Genomic DNA, 21,138 nt, shown 5'->3' on the forward strand with positions numbered 1-21,138 from the left:
GCTGGGAAGAAGCTGGATGCATTGCTTGAAAGCAGAAAGTAGGGGTCTGGAGGAGGACCAGAGGAGGGCTAGAGCTCTACTGCAGCTGCAGGAGAGATGCGAGGGTCACATGAAATGGCCTGGAGGGCCGGATTCGGCCTGCGGGCCTTGTGTTTGACACCTGTGCTTTAGGCTTTGAAATTATAAATCTAAAATGCCAGGATTCAGATCTGCTGATCTGTTGTTGCCTAGTTCCAAAAGGATCAAATGAAAGTAGATGCTATTGTCCACCAAATGTATCTATCTATCTATCTATCTATCTATCTATCTATCTCTAGCTGTCCATCCAGTTTATGTAATTAATAGAAATATACTTTATGTATATTTATACAGGGCACATATTTTTTAACCTTAGTCAGTCACATACCCTGGCTGGTTTCCTGTGGAGTTGCATCAACTACTTGCCATCCACCAAACTCGGGCCCAAGATCCTTTCTCGCAAAATAGGCTTCATTCCATGCATGGAAGTTCCTAGGAATAGAAAAACATACACATCATAACTAGAAGAAAAATGAACACTTCTGACTTACTGCAACACAATTTTTTTAAATTGAAATGATCTTATTAAAGGGTTAGTCTATCCAAAAAATTTATACAGTAAAACCTCGGTTTCAGAGTAACTTGGTTTGAGAGCATTTTGCAAGACAAACAAAATGTTTTAAAAAATTTTGCCTTAATATACAAGCGATGTCTTAATATAAAAGAAGAGAGGAGCCTCTAAGTGTAGCAATACGGTTACATTTAAAGGGGTTGTAAAGGTTAAAAAAAATAGCTTCCTCTTAGTGCAGTCCTTCTTCACTTACCTCATCCTTCCATTTTGCTTTTAAATGTCCTTATTTCTTCTGAGAATTCCTCACTTCCTGTTCTTCTGTCTGTAACTCCACACAGTAATGCAAGGCTTTCTCCCTGGTGTGGAGAAAGCCTCTTAAAGCAAGCAGGAGGGTCAGGACACTCGCTACTTTGCAGATAGAGAAAGGAGCTGTGTGTTAGTGGGCGTCCTGACACTCCTGCTCGCCTCCTCCCCCCTCAAGAGGCTTTCTCCACACCAGGGTGAAAGCCTCACATTACTGTGTGGAGTTACAGACAGAAGAACAGGAAGTGAGGATTTCTCAGAAGAAATAAGGACATTTAAAAGCAAAATCGAAGGATGTGGTAAGTGTAGGGTGACCACATTTCCAAACTACCATTCAGGGACATCTTCCTTCACAAAAATCAGTTTGTGCTGTAATGTATCACAGCACAGTGATTGGACACAAGAGGCAGGATTCATGATTTCTCCAATCACAAGCAGGGCACGGGGATTGTGCTCCTACTACTCTTCTTCAGCTACTACTTTTATTATTTTACCCTGTAGGGTAAACAGCTTCCTCTCAAAGGAACAACGCTTGGTATCTTCTCAGGATTGGGGACCCAGTCGATCACTGGGGTCCAGCCACAGCTCAAACGTTCCAAACCAACGTGGTCCCAGAACCAGGAACACCGCGTGGCATGTGCACCCCGGCCTGGTAGGCCATTTTGCCGGGGGGCTGTGATGTGGCCACCCTAAAGGTGGGTGCCACACTGGAAGAAGACCCAGACCAATGGCGTCTGTCCCATAAATACCCTCCCCCAGCATGCACATCAAGGAAAACCCCTCCTGATAGGCTGCTAGGGAAAAGCACCCAAACCTTGACTCCACTGCTGCCACCTGTCATCCTGGGGTGGCATCAGCACCCCAGAAGCGACAGAATGAGCTCACAGCACAGCCAAGCTGAGACAGAGACCCAGATTCAAACAAATCAGCCTGGTCAGAGCTAACTAACTCTCTGACCCCCTCTAAATTTAAATTAGCACCGGTTCTTAGAAGTAACCAGACGCTACATTGCGATAACTTGTATTTTACAGAAATCCTTGTTTTTATTCGTTGCACCTTAAACATCCCATCCTGATATGCAAAACCTTTTTCTATTTTTTTATTCAGGGATGCAGCGCCTGGTGGTCACTCAATCTTAGTTTTTGATTCTTGTTGGAATGTAAAACTTGTCCTATATGTCTATTCAGCTGCTTGCCTGGAGTTTGGCTACAAATAGTACAGTACGTCTAAAACCAGACCTAAAGTATGGATATAGTATAGAGTAAGAGAGCGTTATCACTCCTGTCAGATAATTTTTTTTGACATCTGTGGCCCATTGGTGGGATTTATCTTCACTTCCTGTCCCATAGCCAAACAGGAAGTGAGAAGAAATCCCTAAAAAATAAGGAAATCCATTGGAGCCCCCCTAGGTCACCAGAAATGTGTGTTCCCATTGGAAGATTTCCCTCTATTACTTTTCTGGGGACAACCCAATTTGAGATTTTCTTTTACATTTAATGATAATGGTAAACGGGACAAATAGAGAGGTTGAATCTCCCCAATTGGTCACAGACAGTAAGAAAAAAACATGATGGGTGTTGTAATCCCTCTCCACTACAAAACAGAAAAAAATAAAAAATAAAGGTGTGACTTTAGTTATACTTTAACGCTTTCCCGCCCCGCTATTTCAAAATGAAGGCCAAGCGGTAACATTGTTCTGGGAGGACGTCATATGACGTTCTCCCAGGATCGCGCCTCATTCACCCCATGGGCCGCGCTCCAGTGCAATCTGTCACCCACTGTGTCCACCGGACATGGTCAATGACAGATCCCTGTACCGACCTGATGCCGGTGCCATGTGACCACTGTGGCCAATCACAGCAGATCACATGACAGTTGTTAAGGATGGAATTCCCCTCTTTGAGGACATTTTTAATCACTTCCTGTTATATTTTTGGGACAAGAAGAGAGGGTAAGGCATTATACAATTTCTTGTACAGTTTTCTTAGATTTACCAAAACCATATAATATGAGGTCAGATCTAAACACTTTAAATTTGTATTCAATTTGACAGGCTCTTGTACTACATAGTTGAAGGTAAATCTAAAAGAAATTGAATTAGAAAATTGTATATTGTATGGCCAGCCTAAGAGCCGGTTCACACTGGGGCGACCTGGGATCCGACTTCAAGTCGCCCCAAGTCGCGCGGTCGAGAAAATGAATGGAAGTGAATGGGAGCCGTCTTAATACACACTACTGAAGTCACTTCGACTTCAGAAAAGGTTCCTGTACTACTTCAATCCGACTTCTAGGCAACTTGTAGGCAACTTGTACCCATTGATTTTAATAGAAGTCGCCTCAGAAGTCGGATCACTGTCTTAACTGAAGAAACAATACAGGAAGATAACATACATTTTCTCAGGCAAACCCCTCCCTCCCAAAGAGCTGATTGTTGTTTGATTGGCCACTGGAAAGCCTCCTGTCCTGGTGGCGACTTGAAGTTGCCTTGTACTGTCCTGGAGGCAACTTGAAGTTGCCTTGTAAGTTGCCTGATGATTCATACTCAAGTTGTGTCCAAGTTGCCTCCCAAAGTCGTGCTAGAAGTCGTGTTGCCCCTGTGTGAATGGGCTCTGAATCTCCCCCGTGAGATTGCAGACAGCGATAAAAACCTGACATAGGATTTAAAGTTTTAAATTGAGTCTAATAGTCCAACAACTGTTTTTTCCCATTAGGTGCAACTGACACACTTACCAAACGCTGTCCTGAGACTCATATTCATCCTTTACACCATTTTCATCATAGACCTCATCAACAAAGAGATTTCCATCAGTGTCATGAGCAGACTGGAAATTTATGATTACACGAGCTGGTATCCCCAAACATCTGAGTACTGGGCAACAAAAGAAAAAGAAAATGTTATTATTGTAAAACAATTTTTCGTATATTCATGTCATGTAGATGTCCATTATATGACTTATTTTCATAGATTGAAAACTTTCTGTATGGAAGTATATTTATACAATACTAGCTGAATACCCGGCGGTGCCCGGTCTTCCTATCTTAACCTTTTGGGGAGGAAATTCATAGTAATATAAATATACCCATCTTTTATATAAGGGTGTAGGTAAGGGTTAATTTAACTGTCATATATTTTTATTTGGCATATAAGTAATATGTGTAGCAGGTATTATTGAAATATCTCCAGGCGTACAGAAGTTATGTGGGAACATACATTTCCCATTGATTTGCATGGGACTTTAAACAAAAACCCCGACCCTCACAAATGGGGGTAGTTAAGGGATAAATTAACTATCCTATAGTTTAAGTGGACATATAAGTAACATGTGACCAAGTGTTATCGAAATATGTACAGCCGTTTGGAAGTTATGAAGTAACATGTATTTCCCATAGAGTTGAATTGGACTGTAAAGAAAAACCCCGACCATGGCAAATGGGGGTGGGTAAGGGTTAAACCACCTATCCTATGTTTGTTGCTGACATATAAGTAACATGTGTGCCAAGTTTCATGTTAATATCTTTAGCCGTTTGGACGTGATGCTGGAACATACATACATACATACATACATACATACATACATACATACATACACACACACACACGTTGAGTTTTATATATATAGATTAATCGTATATGTTATAAATATATTTGTTATGCTTATGTTGATTATGGCTGTTCAACCAAAATAATTTGTATTTCAAATTTATTTTGGGCAGTTTGGGGTTGAAAGCCACCCTGTTAGGTCTTTTTTTACCCTTTCTTCTTGTCTTTGGAAAGTGCTCACAGCCAAGACAAGCTGCAGCTATGAATCAGCCCTCTCCTTCAAAGCTGTTGTCAGATCAGCCATGGCAGGAGAGGAGGGGGGGGGGGGCAGGTTGGAACTTGGAATATGTTAAGAAAGTACTTTGAAAACCAAAAAATTATAATGACAGATATTTTTCAATTCATGTGTATTTGATGGTTGTGATAAAGAAGAAGAAACACATAGTTTAGAAGTCTGAGACAGATTTTGAAATGTTGTCAGTGCTTTATTGCTTTCCATGTCCCATAGTTGGTGAGGGAGATTTACAATTTTTGTCTGATTTAAACTTCTATAAAATTTAGATTTAACTATCAGTGTTATTGAATACTGTACTAAACTTTTTATCTGACCTTCAAATTATTGCATTTATTATTTTGAAAAGCCACTATAGAAAAAAGTGGTGAAAAAGCACCGGAGGGCTTAAAGCGGAGTTCCAACCACAATTAGCATTTTTTAAATGTATGTCCTTTCATCCTGCGTTTTTATAATATAAATCTGGTCACTTACTATTTTACAATCCGCCGCCGATCCGCATAGATATTCAAAAAAGATAGTTTATAAAACTATATCTACACCGTTGTCATTTTGCTTGTGGGCAATGTGAAGCCTACAGGCACTTACTTCCTGGAAGTCTTGGATGGGGAGTGATAATTGGACAGCGCACTGCATCCTGGGAAATGATGGCACACATTTCCCAGGAGCATTAGAGGGAGATGTCAGAATCCTAGGTGGATTCAAAGGCAGATTTTGTGGGACCGCATAGCAACAGGCATTTCCAGATGAGTAAAAAAAATAAATTTCTTTTTCTTTTTTATTCGTAAGCTAGAGTTTAAAGCAAAATTGTTTTTTTGATGGAACCTCCACTTTAACTAATCATTTGCATATTAGGTTTACATAGGGGGCGGGGCATAGCGCAGTGTGCCCTTTGTACTAAATACTTTCTCATCTCAGAAAGTTGGTGCCTCATATCTCAACCTTCCCCACCAAAGTTCTACTGAAAAGGAATATACTGTTAATCTTAATCATTTTGAAAAGCTGCACCTGTACAAAGTACTCCTGCATACACCCAGCACTGGCCAAATTTGACCGGTCCTTTCTGCATCCATTGGCGAAGAATGCCAGCACTTCCGTTCCATGTTGTTGGGCTCACTCCACCAGTATAGCTTCCACTCCAGTTCCCAACCATGATTCCATTGTCGTCATTGCTGTTCACCTATAGAATACAATCAGATTACTTTGTCAAGCTTCTTACAGTTAAATCTTTTTGAATTATGACAAGTTAAATTTATTTCACCCACCATAGCACTTAGTACTCTTCCCACGTAAATGGGATCATTTCTGCGAGACACATCTGTAGCTGGGTTCCTCCTGTAGTCTAGACTCTTGTCAAGCATTGCGAGGGTGATGTTCAATATGTCTCTTTCAAACTGTGCAATGGTGATTAAAACAAAATAATATATATATCTCAACGAAAGTCACAACTGAAACAGTGATGTCATAAATTAATAAAGGCATATTGTAGAGTATATACTCACAAATATCTAGGCAACAAAAGCTATTTAGGCCAACGTTTAGTGAGAGGGAGGACTCCACCATGCCTCACTACATTTTTAATATGTACATTTTAAATTAGATCTCAACTCTTAACTGGACAGAAATTATTCACATTACCTTTTAAATGCTTTATTTGAATATTAATGCGTAGGTGCAACAAAAATAGTTTTCATATTTTTTTGGATAGAGTGAAGGATGGCTAGATGTCGAAATTTCCTTACAACCTGGGGCTCTGTTGGAGAGATTTTTATTTTATTCTTCTGCAGACTCACGATCGGTTTTGACCGATGAAAACGATCCATCAGACCATTCTCATCGGTTTAACCGATCTTGTGTACGCGGCATAAGAAGTGAGTGAAACGCTTCAACAGCTACCCAAACATAAATAAAAATGCTTCAGGCTTGTTGGCCATCATTAGTGTAGTGCATGGAAACCGCTTACTCATACTAATTATAAACCCAATATTTAGGAATGGCAATCACCTGTGCATAATCCCATCTTCTAGATCCATAACTAGTCGCATTTCCAAACCAGTAGAGTCCAATCTCATTCAGAACGTACTCTGTTTTCTCTGCTTCATTACTCATGTATACCTCATCATCTGGGGAAAGAGAGGAACCTTCAATAATGGATTCATTAAGCAGGAATAGGTAGAGTAGGACATGGTGAGTATAGCATGTAAAAAAATAAATTTCCCATCCACCCATTTAAAACATGAAACCTCAAAATGTTAGATTGTCCTTCAAGCTGAACTCTGGCCAGGGATAAAACGCTATAGCCTCTTACACACGCACGGGTGACTTTTTACCGCCGGGAAACACGAGGAGAAAACCAAGAACCTGCTCGGTAACTTTTTCCCCCTACACACGACTGGGTTTCCCGACAGGAAAACTGCCATGAGAGCTTTGGTCGGGAAACCACGTAGACTAAGGCTCCTTTTCCACTATAGTATGACTTGTCATGCAACTTTGGACATATAAAGTCGCATTACAAGTCTCAGCCCATTGATTTCAATGGCACCTGTTCCCATTTATGCGACTTTGAAAATGTACCTGCAATACTTTGATGCAATTTTTGATGCAATTTGATCCAGAGAGTGTAAAGTTGCATCAAAGCCACACTCCAAAGTCACACTCTCGCCTTAGGCTATGTTTCCACTAGTGTGACTCCAAAGCTGTGCAATTTAAAGTGAAACTTTCAGTGCAGCTTTGATCCAACTTTAAACTCTGAATCAAAGTCACATCAACAGTTGCATCATTGTAGTGCAGGCACCTTTTCAAAGTTGCTGATTTTCAAAGGCGCATAGATGGGAACGTTTGCCTTTGAAATCAATGGGCTGTGACACCATGCACACAGTGCCCATTACTGGGCCACAAAATGCACACAGTGCCATCACCGGGCCGCACCATGCACACAGTGCCATCAGAGTGCCACACCATGCACACAGTGCCATTACCGGGCCACACCATGCACACAGTGCCATCAGAGTGCCACACCATGCACACAGCGCCATCACAGTGCCACACCATGCACAAAGTGCCACTCCATGCACACAGTGCCATCACAGTGCCATGCAGAAACAACCATGTGGTTGTACACTGTGCAAAATATGCAGCATGTTGCATTGTCATCTCTCTTACAGTTTCTAACAAACAGAACATTGTGTCAAAAACATGTTCCTCCATTGACATTTTGGGGCCACGCTGGACCTCTTTCTCAAGATGACACACCATATCACCGGTAGTCATGCACTCCCCATCAGTGACTTTTAGAATTGTATGCTGGTTGGATTTGTATAAAGGATTTAACTGCTATCTGTGATGATGCTGCAGAGATTTACCCTCTAATGCCCCATACACACGTGCAGGATTTCCGACGGGAAATGTTCCCGTCGGAAATCCAGAGGGGAAAGCCGAGAACCTACTTGGTAAGTTTTTCCCCCTACACACGAGAGGTTTTCCCGACAGGAAAACTGCGATGGAGCATTGGTCTGAAATCCTGACCGTGTGTATGCTCCATCGCAGGTTTTCCTGTAGGAAAACTGCCAAAAACCGCAGGGAAAAAGTCCGCCGGTTTTCACCGCGTGGAAAAAGAGAGCTGGTTCTCTTTTTTTGTCTGGCGGTTTTTGGCACTTTTCTGCGTGGGAGCATACACGGCCGGGATTCCCGTCCAAAAGCTCTCCTCACAGTTTTCCCGTCGGGAAAACCGGCCGTGTGTACGAGGCTTAGGCCCGGATTCACAAAGAGTTATGCTGGCGTATCAGTAGATACGCCGATGTAACTCGGAATCTAAGCCCGTCGTAAGTTTAAGTGTATGCTCAAACGGAGATACACTTAAACCTAGCTAAGATACGACGGCCTGCGCCGTCGCATCTTAGGGTACAATTTTTCCGCTGCCCGCTAGGTGGCGCTTCCGTTGATTTCGGCATAGAATATGTAAATTACTCGAAGCGCCGATTCACGAACGTACGCTTGCCCGTCGCAGTAAAGATACGCCGTTTCCGTAAGAGATATGCCGCGTAAAGATAAACATGCCCCCTAGGTTAATTATGTTAAGTATGGCCGTCGTTCCCGCATCGAAATTTGAAAATTTTACGTCGTTTGCGTAACTCGTCCGTGAATGGGGCTGGACGTAATTTACGTTCATGTCGAAACCAATGACGTCCTTGCGGCGTACTTTGGAGCAATGCACACTGGGAAATTCCACGGACGGCGCATGCGCCGTTCGGGAAAAACGTCAATCACGTCGGGTCACCAAAAATTAACATAAAACACGCCCCCTCATCCTCATTTGAATTACGCGCGCTTACGCCGGCCCCATTTACGCTACGCCGCCGTAACTTAGGAGGCAAGTGCTTTGTGAATACAGCACTTGCCTCTCTGACTTACGGCGGCGCCGTAACAATGCGCGCCCCTACCTGAATCCGGCCCATAATTCATGATTTGTGTGTGTGGATATGTGTTGTTGATAACTAATGAGTGTTTTTTTAGTTGGTGCTGAACATGCTAATTATAAACAAGTAAAACATGCTGTCAAAGCAATTTAGATAACCTACTTGTTGCCCATGGGTTAAACAGCACAATCATGTTTCCCACTCTGGAGACATTCGGTCTTCCTCCACTGGTAGTCTGTAGACTCATTTTATATCGGCCAATCACAGCATTGACTGGAATATTTATTGTAATGTTCATGACGGTGTTACTGATTGATCCACGTACCGCACTCCAGGATGTCCCACTGCTAGAGCTGGACACTAGCATTTCTGCCTTTGTATTTGTCTGCGTTGATGGAGAGGGGCCTGACAATAAAAGTCATTATTTGTTAAAATGGAAATTCCATACTTTTTATATACCATTTTCTTAAATACATGCAATGAAACCGGTTACACATTAGCCATTGTAATCTAATAAGTCAAACTGTTTTGGTATGACCAGGGTGGCTTTGCTTTTGGCAACCAATCAACACCCAACTGATATAAATCTCATTAGTTATTATGGCATTGCCTTTCTTTATTTCTTTAGGTTTAAAGCAGAACTAAACTCGATTTAACAGGTACAGAAAAGTTACCAGAACTTGCCGGGAATGTACAGTAACTGTCACGCTTGCCATCTTTTCACCAATGTGCACTTCTGCTCCTGCCACTACTATGCCAGTGTTCACTACTTGATTGCTCACCACTAACACTGAACACTTCTACACTTGGCACCACTGCACCATTGCACATAACCTCACTCTTGACCACTACACCGAAGTGCACTACCCTACTCTTTGCCACTGCACAAGCATGCACTTCTGTATTAATTCTGTTCAATGATTAACACAGTGTTGCTTGTATTGAAAACATTAACGCATAGTTTCCACTGAATGCTGCTTCTTCTTTGGCATTTCTCATATTTAGCTGATTGGTCTGCTCTATCTTTATCTCTACTATCAATTGTTAAATAACTTTATTTTCTGCAAAATGTATCAAGTTTATTGAAGAAGATATTCTTACTTTTGTAACTATGTTGTTTAATGTCCAAATATGGCCCCGTACACACGACCAAACATGTATGCTGAAACTGGTCCGCGGGCCAGTTTCAGCATACATGTTCGGTCGTGTGTAGGCACGAGCGGGCCGAATTCCAGCAAACATTTGCCCGCCGGGCCTTTTCCCAGTAGACAAATATTCGTGGACGTGTTTTAAAACCGTCCGCTGGAATCCTGCCCGCTCGGACATGTACGGTCGTCAGTACAGACCTACCATACATGTCCAGGCGCCCGCCGTCCCTCGCATGCGTCGAATGACTTTGACGCATGCGTGGAAGCCTTTAAATGGCAGGCCCGCCCACGTCTCCACGTCATCGCCGCGTCGACGACGCGGACACGCCCCGCGTAGTGTTTTTCGCGCGGACTTCTGTACGATGGTTAGTACAACCATCGTACAGAAGCCCTCTGGCAGGCATGTACGGTGAAAACGGTCCGACGGACCGGTTTCATCGTACATGTTTGCCCGTGTGTACCCGGCCTAAGTTCATTAATGTTTTGGTTGTAGACAGGGCTTTTTTTCTCGGAAAATAGGTACAGGAACTCAATCACAAACCCTCCAAACCGCATCAAATAGTGGGTGTGGTCAAATTTCACTAACAGTGGGATGGTCTTAACAGGGTCATTAAATACCAGGAGTACATTATGTACAGAGTGCAGAGTTTAGCGGTGCGCTACACACAGAGAGCAGAATTTGGCCTTCTTCCACAGCTGCTTACCTCTGCATCCCCCATCCACATCTCATGTTTACCCCTCTTCAGCTCTGACCTCTGCATGTCACTTGTAAGCATAGAAGCTGGACTTTTGTGTTTTCAAATAATAGTGGTCTGCAAGGAGCAGAGGGCCTGAGCCAGAGGTGGTGGAACTGAGTTCCACCAAGTTCCAGCTGAAAAAAAGCCCTGGTTGTAGGTCCACATCTAGTGATATGCACATAACTACATGACCATTACTAGCTGCTCATTCCTCACAAACAAACTCATCAGGTATGCCTGATGTGTCAAGGTCTTCTTCTGAAAAACTGGAAGTACTCCCACCCCCCAAGCCACATTCAAATTTCAGTTTGATTGATGGTTGTTGGGAAATAGCTCCAAAAGGATGCATCTACCTGTTGTCTACTTTAATGTGAATGGATTATGAAATTTGATAAATCTTTGGATAGGCGAGACAGGGAGTGAGACAATTCTGGAAAGACTAGTTTTGAATCCGTGAGAGAATGTAACTTTTAGACACCCAGCCTTCAAGTCACATAAGGATAGTGTTAGTGGCAAGTCCTTCTCATTTTTAACCATGGATGTACTTTTACAGAGAATTGGTAAAAAGTTGGGCTTAAAAAAACTGAATAGTTATGCTTTAATTAAAACTCTGCAGTCTGAGGCCCCGTACACACGACCGAGTTTCTCGGCAGAATTCAGCCAGAAACTCGATCGGAGCTGGATTCTGCCGAGAAACTCAGTCATGTGTACATTTTTCAGCGAGGAAGCTCGTCGGGCCAAATAGAGAACATGTTCTCTATTTCCTCGTTGTTCAATGAGGAAAGTCGGCCCGCCGAGATCCTCGGCGGCTTCAACACTGAACTCGACGAGGAACTCGATGTGTTTGGCACGTCGAGTTCCTCGGACGTGTGTACGGGGCCTGACTTGTGAAGCATAAGCATTTATACGTTCTTTACTGACTTTGCCTAATCCTGACTCCTCAGTTTCTGAGTCCGAAGTGGCAAGTGCCCCAGAGGTCTATGTGACTGTTGGTAAACTCTTAAAAATGAATAACAGGGTCAATTAACACCGTCTAGTAGTTAAAGTGCATCTAAAGCCATGTATGTTACTTGTAGTTTGACATGAGTGAAAAGTGGTGAGAACCCCATAGCGCCCCCTACCAACTGCGCCTCCCTTCACTTTGCTGCCAACCCCCACCTCTGCTGCTGCTTACTGAGTTAAGATATTATTTTGCCTTGCACAAATAACCTAGTGTATAGGTGCTGCTGACCTCCCCTACAAAATAGAGATCTGCTGATGGCTGTCCCATTGACATGTTATAATGCCCCCCCCCCCCCCCCCTGCATTCCATTATGTGACATTATCTCTTGAGCAAACATAGGGGTGGATAGGGAAGCATCACTGTGCCAGCTATTGGCAGCCTATTTGCTTTGACTTGCACCTGTTTGCAATTTAGTGGTAGTAGTAGTTACATGAAACTATAAAGCCGACCATAGACAGTTTGAATCATCAAACAACGTTGCATGTGCATTAGTCTCTGCAGGTGCCATACACTATTTCAAGAAGGGTCAACCCTAGTCTCCTAAAATGCATAGGCTGTATTTGATATCATACATTAATAAAATGTTTATTTTTCTCCTAGCAATTCCAAGATTTTGAAGATTAAAGGGTTCTTAAAGGTACACATGTGGTGAAAAAACATTAGAGCATTAGCGCCCCCCCCGAGCCCCCGTTTACTTACCTGGCCCCTTTGAAAGTCCCGCGCCATTAACGCGCTGGCTTCTCGGTCGGTTTCTCGGCTCATTCATTGGTTAATTGAAAGCAGCGCAGCCATTGGCTCGCACTGCTGTCAATCATATCCAATGACGCGGCGCGCCGGGGGGGCGGGCCGAGTGATACAGTGAGAGGCTATAGCCGCCGGCTGTATCACAGAAGCGCGCCCGCAAGAACTTACCACCATGCAAAAGAGCTTGCAGGAAGGTGGAAAGTTCTTGCGGGGGGGGGGAGCCGAGACAGCCGCCGAGGGACCCCAAAAGACCAGGTTCGGGGCCACTCTGTGCAAAACGAGCTGCACAGTGGAGGTAAGTATAACATGTTTGTTATTTAAAAAAAAAAATCTCTTTAGTGTTCCTTTAAGACACGGCACCACTCACCTACCTCTACAAACTCTATCATAATGATATTATACCCCCAGTTTATTCTGCTCAAATCATTCCCTACGTGTATTCTGCATCTGCTTATTGGGAGTTAACAGAATGGTCATAAACCATCAAAAACCATATTACCTGTTTCCACAATTATTTTAAGCTCATCTCTTGACGTTAATTGTCTGTTGAATGTAAAAGCCATTGTAACTGGCTGTCCCCTTCTGAGCACCATTTCATTGGTGTCGTAGTCTTGGGTCTTGTGAGCTGTGGCATTTTTGACTTTCTGGAAGTCAGTATTGGTCACCAAAAGATCTGAAACAAAAATGATTTTATGTTACAACCATAAAAACACATTTGCAATGTTAATCCTGATCTGTCTTAAGTGGAAATGCATGCACTGCTTTGAAATGCATAGTGTTTGCTGTAATTGCATTATCAAGAATAATTATAGAAAATTGAACAACTCTTCATTTGCATTGTCAGATTAAGTAAAGTAGGTTGGAAAGATTTGACACTTTCAATCAAGCAAGGTGTGTCCTTTAGAGATTTCATTGCCTAGTTTTCACAGTGCAATCGGAGCAGTACTTTATATTTACAGCAGATTCATGAGAATTTTTTTATATATAAATTAACTTGAAAGCACAACTCTGGCCAGAGCTTAAACTTGTAGAGAGCAGATAAGTGGTAAAACCTTAATTATTTTACTGCTTACTTTTTATCCACATAGAAGATTTATCCTCATGTCCTGTAACTGTGACCACAAAGGAAGTAAGGAGAATTTTGTGAATGCAATAGTGCTTATTGCAAATATGTGCATTAACATTGTAGTCTGGGTGAGTTGTCAAATCGTTTATTTTTCTGTGAGTTTTGATCAGGACATTCCTGTACTCCAGCAGTGGGTTTGGTATTATGAACCAATCTAGAGCAGAAGATGTCTACAATTGTACAGAACAGGGGTCTCCAAAATTTCTAAACAAAAGGCCGGTATACTGTCCTTCAGACTTTAGAGGGGGCCCGGAGTGGCCAGTGGAATTAGAAAATGCCCCATCATCAGTAGGAGTAAAAAAAGGCACAGTGCCTGTAGTATGTAGAGGGAGGATTGTTAACCTATTACTGGAATTGTGCCCCATTTTGGGTGTCATTGGGGGGAATAGTGCCCTGTCATTGGTGTCAGTAGAAAGAATATTAACCTATCATTGCTGTCAGTGACAGGAAAAATGCCCCATTGTTGGTTATAGTGGAAGGAATGGTGCCCTCTTAGTTTCAGTGGGAGGAAAAGTGCCCCGTGGGCCGGATCAAGGCAAGCAAAGGGCCACATTTGGCCCACAGGCCACAGTTTGTATTCACAAAGCACTTGCGTCCTAAGTTACGGCGGCGTATCGAAAAATGTGCCGGCGTAAGCGCGCCTAATTCAAATTATGAAGAGGATGGTGTGTTTTATGTAAATAAAGCATGACCCCACGTAAATGATGTTTTGAATAAACGGCACATGTTGCTCATTTACATATTTAACACGGAAATCAACAGAAGCGCCACCTAGCGGCCAGCGTAAATATGCACCCCAAGATACGACGGCGTAGGAGACTTACGCCACTCGTATCTTGGCCAAATCTATGCGTAACTGATTCTATGAATCAGGCGCATAGATACGACGGCGGCCATTCGGACTTACGACGGCGTATCTGGAGATACTCCGTCGTAAGTCTTTAAGAATCTGGGCCCAGGTGTCTGTTTAGACCCCTGATATTTCACCAAAGCCCCCCAATGAGGCTCTTAAAAAAAAATGTAAAAAAAAATAATGATAAAAAATAATAATGCAAAAGACAATAAAAAACTAAATTGTTAATTTTTTTTATTTTTTTTTATAAAATAAGATACAAATAAACTACTGACACCAATCTCTTAAGCCTCGTACACAGGGGGCAGAAATGTTGTTTTTCCTGATGAGATTCTTGGCAAGAATCTCTCGCCACCCGAGTGTACACACACTCCTTTCAAAAGAACCGCGGTACATTTCAATATCTTGGTTTGAAGTGATTGCAAGATAAATTTAGGAACCACAATGGGCAACATTCAGATTCAAATAGTAGAACAGAATAGGATGAAACCCCATATTAAAGGCATTACTGATCCAGAACAAGTATGATCAATTAAACCAACAAGTATGATGAGACCTATCAACTGCACACTACTTGTCCTGGATCACTGAATTAGAAACATTTAAACTCTGGGACAGAAAAAAACAAGAACCATTTTCAGAAGATCAGCAATAGCATACAATTCTTTAGGTAAAGGTTTTTTATTTAATTTTCTCTCTCCCTAATATTTTTAAAGAAAACCGGTGCTGAAAAAAAAAATCTTAAGATTGCCACTGATGTCCTCATTCTAAATATGCTAGAGTAAATTGGCTGTCATGCTATTCTAGTGGCTCCAGTATATTTACAGTCATTAATACAATCGAGCATGTGGTAAGGAATGTCAGCAATGCGTCCAAAGTAATCTGTAGACTAGTTATTGGATCAGCATGACAGCCAGGCAAATAGCATTTTCAAAAAGAAAGACCAGCAGTGGAACCTACATGTTCCCGCAGTACAGGTCTCCTCTGTGCTAAGATGAATGGAATGTGTAGGTGATCCAAGGTACTCACAACTCTAATTTGTTTAACAATATTTGAATATACAATGCTCAAAAGATCTTATCTATGTGATGACTGCGTAATATATTTTTTCTTTCATCCGTAATACAGGCACATAAACAGATAAGCCTGTCATCTTAAAGCAGTTTTAACCTCAAAAGCAAACATTTATCATATTGCAGCTTACAAATTCTTATGCCGCCTACACATGACCGTTTTTATGACGGGAAAAATAAAAATTTTTAAATTGGTCGTGAAAACGGTCGTGTGTAGGCTCCAGATAATTTTTCTTAACAGGAAAATTGGCTGTTAAAAATGTAGAATCTGCTCTATTTTTCACGTCGTTGTTTTTCACGTCATGAAAAACAGTTGTGTGTACGCTTTAACAAGGGGGAAAAATGCACATGCTCAGAAGCAAGTTATGAGACGAGGAAATTAGCATAAGCAGCCCAAAGGGTGAAGCCATTCAAATGGAAATTCCCCTTTATAGTGCCATTGTATTATTATTATTATTGTACAGGATGTATATAGCGCCAACAGTTTACAAAGTGCTTTACAATATAAAAGGGAGACAATACAATAAAATACATGAGGATTAAAGTGGTAGTAAACTCTGTACTACCACTTTAACCTACAGGTAAGCCTATAATAAGGCTTATGCCGCGTACAGACGGTCATTTTTTGTGATGAAAAAAAACGTCCTTTTAAAAAACGTCATTTAAAATGACCGTGTGTGGGAAAAAGTTATGAAGCGAGCTTCAATGGAAAAGAGTGGTGAACGTAACCGCGCTTTGCTAGAGCATTTTGAAAAAACGATGGTGTGTAGGCAACGTCGTTTTTGAAAATGAAGTTTCAAAAACGTTGTTTTATTTCATGATTTAAAACGTTGTTTTTTTTCATCACAAAAAACGACCGTCTGTACGCGGCATTACCTGTAGGTATAAAAAATATCTCCTAAACCTTACAGGTTTAGGAGATATTCCCCCCGCAATGCGCCGCTGACTGCAGCGGAGCATGCGAAGCGGGGATCCTTGGCTAAATGGCCGGCAGCCGCCGAACCTTGCCGGAGAGAAGTCTCCCGCACGCATGCGCGGGAGTGACGACATCGCCGCTCCAGCCAATCACAGCGCTGGAGCGCCTATACCCAGAAGACACGCCGAGGAAAGATGACATCTCCCTCGGCGTGGACCAGGTAAGTTCCTCTCACCTCGTTCCAAGGTAAGTATTTCATAATGAGCTAATATGCGGTGCATACTGGCTCATTATGGCTAAAACAAGTTGGCTTTTTTTTAACCGATGGGGCCCACACACGATCGGTTTTGACCGATGAAAACGGTCCATCAGACCATTCTCATCGGTTTAACCGATCGTGTGTACGCGGCATAAGTCTGTTGTTTTTCAAAAGATCAAGCTCTCTTGCAGATGTATCAGTTACAGGGATGGGAGAAACTATTTGCTACCGGCAGGGATGCTTACAATGGATGGCTTCTATTTATTTATGTAAAACCTTTATCCCAAAAAATAAATAAACTATTACTGTAACTGCTTATAACGTGTTAGGCTCCATGCACACTGAAGCAGATAAAAGCTATAAAAAAAACGCCAGTAGCTTTGCAGGGAGCCTTTCAACGTTTTTTAGCGTTTTTGCAATAGCTTTAATCAGCGTTTTTCAGTGTAGCTTTTTTTTTTTTTTTTCCAATGGATTAAAAAACGCAAATAAACTCTGGCACCAGCGTTTTTCAGCGTTTTTAAGCGTTTTTCAGCGTTTTGCGTTTTTAAGCGTTTTTCAGCGTTTTCCCCCGCCAAAAAACGTCACTTTGAACGCAAATTTTCGGGCGTGATTCGGGCATTAACACTAAAAAACGCACAGGTGTGCATGGGCACATAGGCTAACATAGAGTTCAGTTTATGGACTTTAAAAAAAAAAAGCCAAAACGCCAATAAACTGCAGTTTATCAGCTTCAGTGTGCATGGAGCCTTAGCTGGAGTTTGGCTTCAATTTGTTAGAGCATTTAAATCTTCTGGTCCATCTAACACTCTCCCCCCCCCCCCCCCCCAGGCTGACAATGATGCTGTCCAAATGTACCGCTTGTGCTCATTCATCCAGAGTGGGGGTGCTCTAATACAGGAGGTGTGTTATTGGCCAGATCACCAGGAGAAAACAGAAGGAAATGAGCCAAAAAAAGCAAACCACCACATCTCATGATTGCCAAGCTGCAACATATTTCATTTTTGGTTTTAGATTTTATATCACTGTATTGCAGAACTTTACCCCCCTCTCCACATTTTTTTAACCCCTGTTTACCTGGTTACCTCGGGAAGCTGCAGACTCTTCCAGGTGCATATAATTATTTATATCGCTCTGTCAGTCACTTATTCATTCAGTAGTCTACCAGGTACACACACCCATATATACACACTTACTTGACATCTTGCTCGTTGTATCTCCGTATATCAGTCAGTCTTTGGTATAATTGTATCCAACATTGCTGTGTGTTCTTATATTGTCTTCCGTATGCAAAACATCTGGGTGAGGTTTTTTCCTCCTTTTTTTTTACTGCTGTACACTCATATTGGGGTTGCTCAATGCTGAATATGTAATTACTGAGGTCTCACAGTCACAACACCCTGAACTTGTCTGAGGACATGCCAGTCAGAGCTACTCATACGTATACAAATTATTATTATTATGCATGATTTATCTAGTGCTAATGCTGCGTACAGACGGACGTTTTTTTGTGATAGAAAAAAAACGACGTTTTATGTGATAAAAAAAAACAATGTTTTTCAAACTTCCTTTTCAAAAACGATGTAGCATACACACCATCGTTTTTTCCAAAAGCTCTAGCAAAGCGCGGTTACGTTCAGCACGTACGACGGCGCTCTGTTCCATTCAAACTTGCGTCCTAACTTGCTTCTGAGCATGCGCGGGTTTAAAAACGTTGTTTTAAACATCGTTTTAGCCTACACACGGTCATTTTTTATGACACAAAAAACAACGTTTTGAAAAACGACACAAAAAATTGAAGCATGCTTCAATTTTTTTTTTTTTTGTCGTTTTTCACAAGACATAAAACGACGTTTTCCCCACACACGGTCATTTTAATTGTCGTTTTTAAAAACGTTGTTTTTTTCATCACATAAAATGATAGGGGCATATTCTTAAATATCTGAGGCGGCGGAACGTATGTCCTTTACGTTACGCCGCCGCAAGTTTAAGTGGCAAGTGCCTGATTCCCAAACCACTTACCTGTAAACTTGCGGCGGCGTCGCGTAAAGTCCACCCGCGCAAGCCCTCCTAATTCAAATGATCCTGGTAGGGGGCGTGGATCATTTAAATTAGGCGCGCTCCCGCGCCGATCGTAATGCGCATGCTCCGTCGGGTAAATTACCCAACGTGCATTGCGCTAAATAACGTCTCACGGACGTCATTTGTTTTGACTGTAACGTAAATGGCGTCCAGCGCCATTCACGGATGACTTACGCAAACGACGTAAAATTTTAAAATTTCGACGCGGGATCGACGGCCATACTTAACATTGAGTACGCCACCTAGGGGGCATCTTTATCTTTACGCCGCGTATCGCTTACGGAAACGACGTTAAAACACTACGGCGGGCAAGCGTACGTTAGAGAATCGGCGTGACTAGTCATTTGCATATTCTACGCTGACCGCCACCTAGCGGTCAGCGTAAATATTGCAGCCTAAGATACAACGGCGCAGGCCGTCGTATCTTAGGCATGTTTAAGTGTATCTCAGTTTGAGAATACACTTAAACATAGGATCGGACTTACGTCTGCGTATCTGCTGATACGCAGGCGTAAAGTATTTGAGAATATGGCCCATGGTGTGTACGCGGCATAAGGCCTCGTACACACGGACGAACTGTCCGCTGAAAAAGGTCCGCCGGACCGTTTTCAGCGGACATGTCCGCCCGGAGATTTCTGTCTGATGGTTGTACACACCATCAGACAGAAATCCGCGCGTACACGATACGCGGTGACGTGGCCGCGCCGTCGCCACGACAATTACGCGGCGACGTGTGCGGCCCTGGAAGGTCAATGCTTCCACGCATGCGTCAAATCACTTCGACGCATGCGAGGGATGGCGGCCGAGTGGACATGTACGGTGAGTCTGTACAGACGACCGAACATGTCCGACGCACAGGCTTCCAGCGGACATGTTTCTTAGTATGCTAAGAAATTTTTGGCCGCTGGAAAACGGTCAGCTGGACAAATGTCCGCTGGAAACCTGTCCGGTCGGCCGTACACACGACCGAACATGTCTGCTGAAACTGGTCTGCGGTTTGCACAGCGCTTTACAACATGAGGGCAGACAGTATAGTTACAATACAATTCAATACAGGAGGAATCAGAGCCCTGCTCATTAGAGCTTACAATCTAGAAGATGTACCTATAGCTTCAGTAGGGAAATTACATACATACATACATACATATGTAGCGTTCCCCCCCGCAGGAGCCGCTGGTTTGTTTTTGGGATCGGCATATTGAGTTACCTTGATATGGCCCAGGGGTGCAGTGGCAAAGACAAATAGTGAGCGAGGGTCCAGACAATGAATAAAGGTTTTTTTCCAATGCTTTATTTTCCAGGCCAACACGGCCAACATCAACATAAATTGGGAAGGATGAGGTTGATGAAGAAAGAGAGAGAAAGAACCTTGCAGTATCAGGCATGGATATTAAATGGAGCAGTCAGTACTGCTCTGTATAGTACCAATTTGTAACTCGTCGCCACTCCAACTGAGTGGGTAAAGTGATCCCGGAAAGACCCCTCTTTGTAAGCCTGGCAGCCGAGATGTTACTTAGGATCTGCATTAGTCACCAGATGACAGCAAACATACCTGTCAGTACTCCGGTCACCAGATCCCCAATTGGTTTGTTCAGGCTCTGTTGGACGACCTGCCTCCTCAAACCGACTCCCCAATCGTACGGCACCCAGCCAGGGATCCTCTCAACAGAACCGGGAACCCAGCAAGTCACTGGGGTCCCCTTGTATCTTCGGATTAAGGTTTGTGTAGTCTGTGGTTTTGGCCAGGTGGGCCACGCCGGCGGGGTCCATGGATGCGCGCACCCTGAAGGTGGATGCCGCACCTGGAACTGGGACCCCAAAGATTTTAGAACACATGACACCTGTCACAGATATACCCTTCCCCAGCATGCCTTGTGAGGGAGAAACTCCTCTAATTGGCTGCTGAGGAAACTCACTCTGCCAGAACCCCACTGGCGCCAACTGCCGGCCAGGGATGGTACCGCATCCCTGGACCACAGACTGACCCAGTGGACATTTCTGGAATGACAGACGTCCCGAAATTTAAACCATTTGTGAATGGGAGCAAAGTAACTCTCCCA

At 42.9% G+C, this 21,138-nt stretch overlaps 1 protein-coding gene across 1 annotated transcript in view; it reads right to left on the reverse strand.

Moving 5' to 3' along the window:
* LOC120918606 (protein-glutamine gamma-glutamyltransferase E-like) overlaps nt 1–18,300 on the reverse strand; it is a 37,669-nt gene extending 19,369 nt beyond the window's left edge. The window contains exons 1-8 of the mRNA XM_040330277.1: nt 18,193–18,300; nt 13,272–13,445; nt 9,303–9,545; nt 6,730–6,848; nt 5,991–6,119; nt 5,734–5,905; nt 3,623–3,761; nt 407–510 (exon numbers count right to left, since the gene is read on the reverse strand). Of these exons, the coding sequence (XP_040186211.1) occupies nt 407–510; nt 3,623–3,761; nt 5,734–5,905; nt 5,991–6,119; nt 6,730–6,848; nt 9,303–9,545; nt 13,272–13,445; nt 18,193–18,199 (1,087 nt within the window). The 5' untranslated portion in view covers nt 18,200–18,300. The remainder of the gene's footprint in view (nt 1–406; nt 511–3,622; nt 3,762–5,733; nt 5,906–5,990; nt 6,120–6,729; nt 6,849–9,302; nt 9,546–13,271; nt 13,446–18,192) is intronic.
* Between the last annotated feature and the right edge of the window lie 2,838 nt (nt 18,301–21,138).

This window comes from Rana temporaria, chromosome 12 (assembly GCF_905171775.1).
Source record: "Rana temporaria chromosome 12, aRanTem1.1, whole genome shotgun sequence".
NCBI lineage: Eukaryota > Metazoa > Chordata > Amphibia > Anura > Ranidae > Rana > Rana temporaria.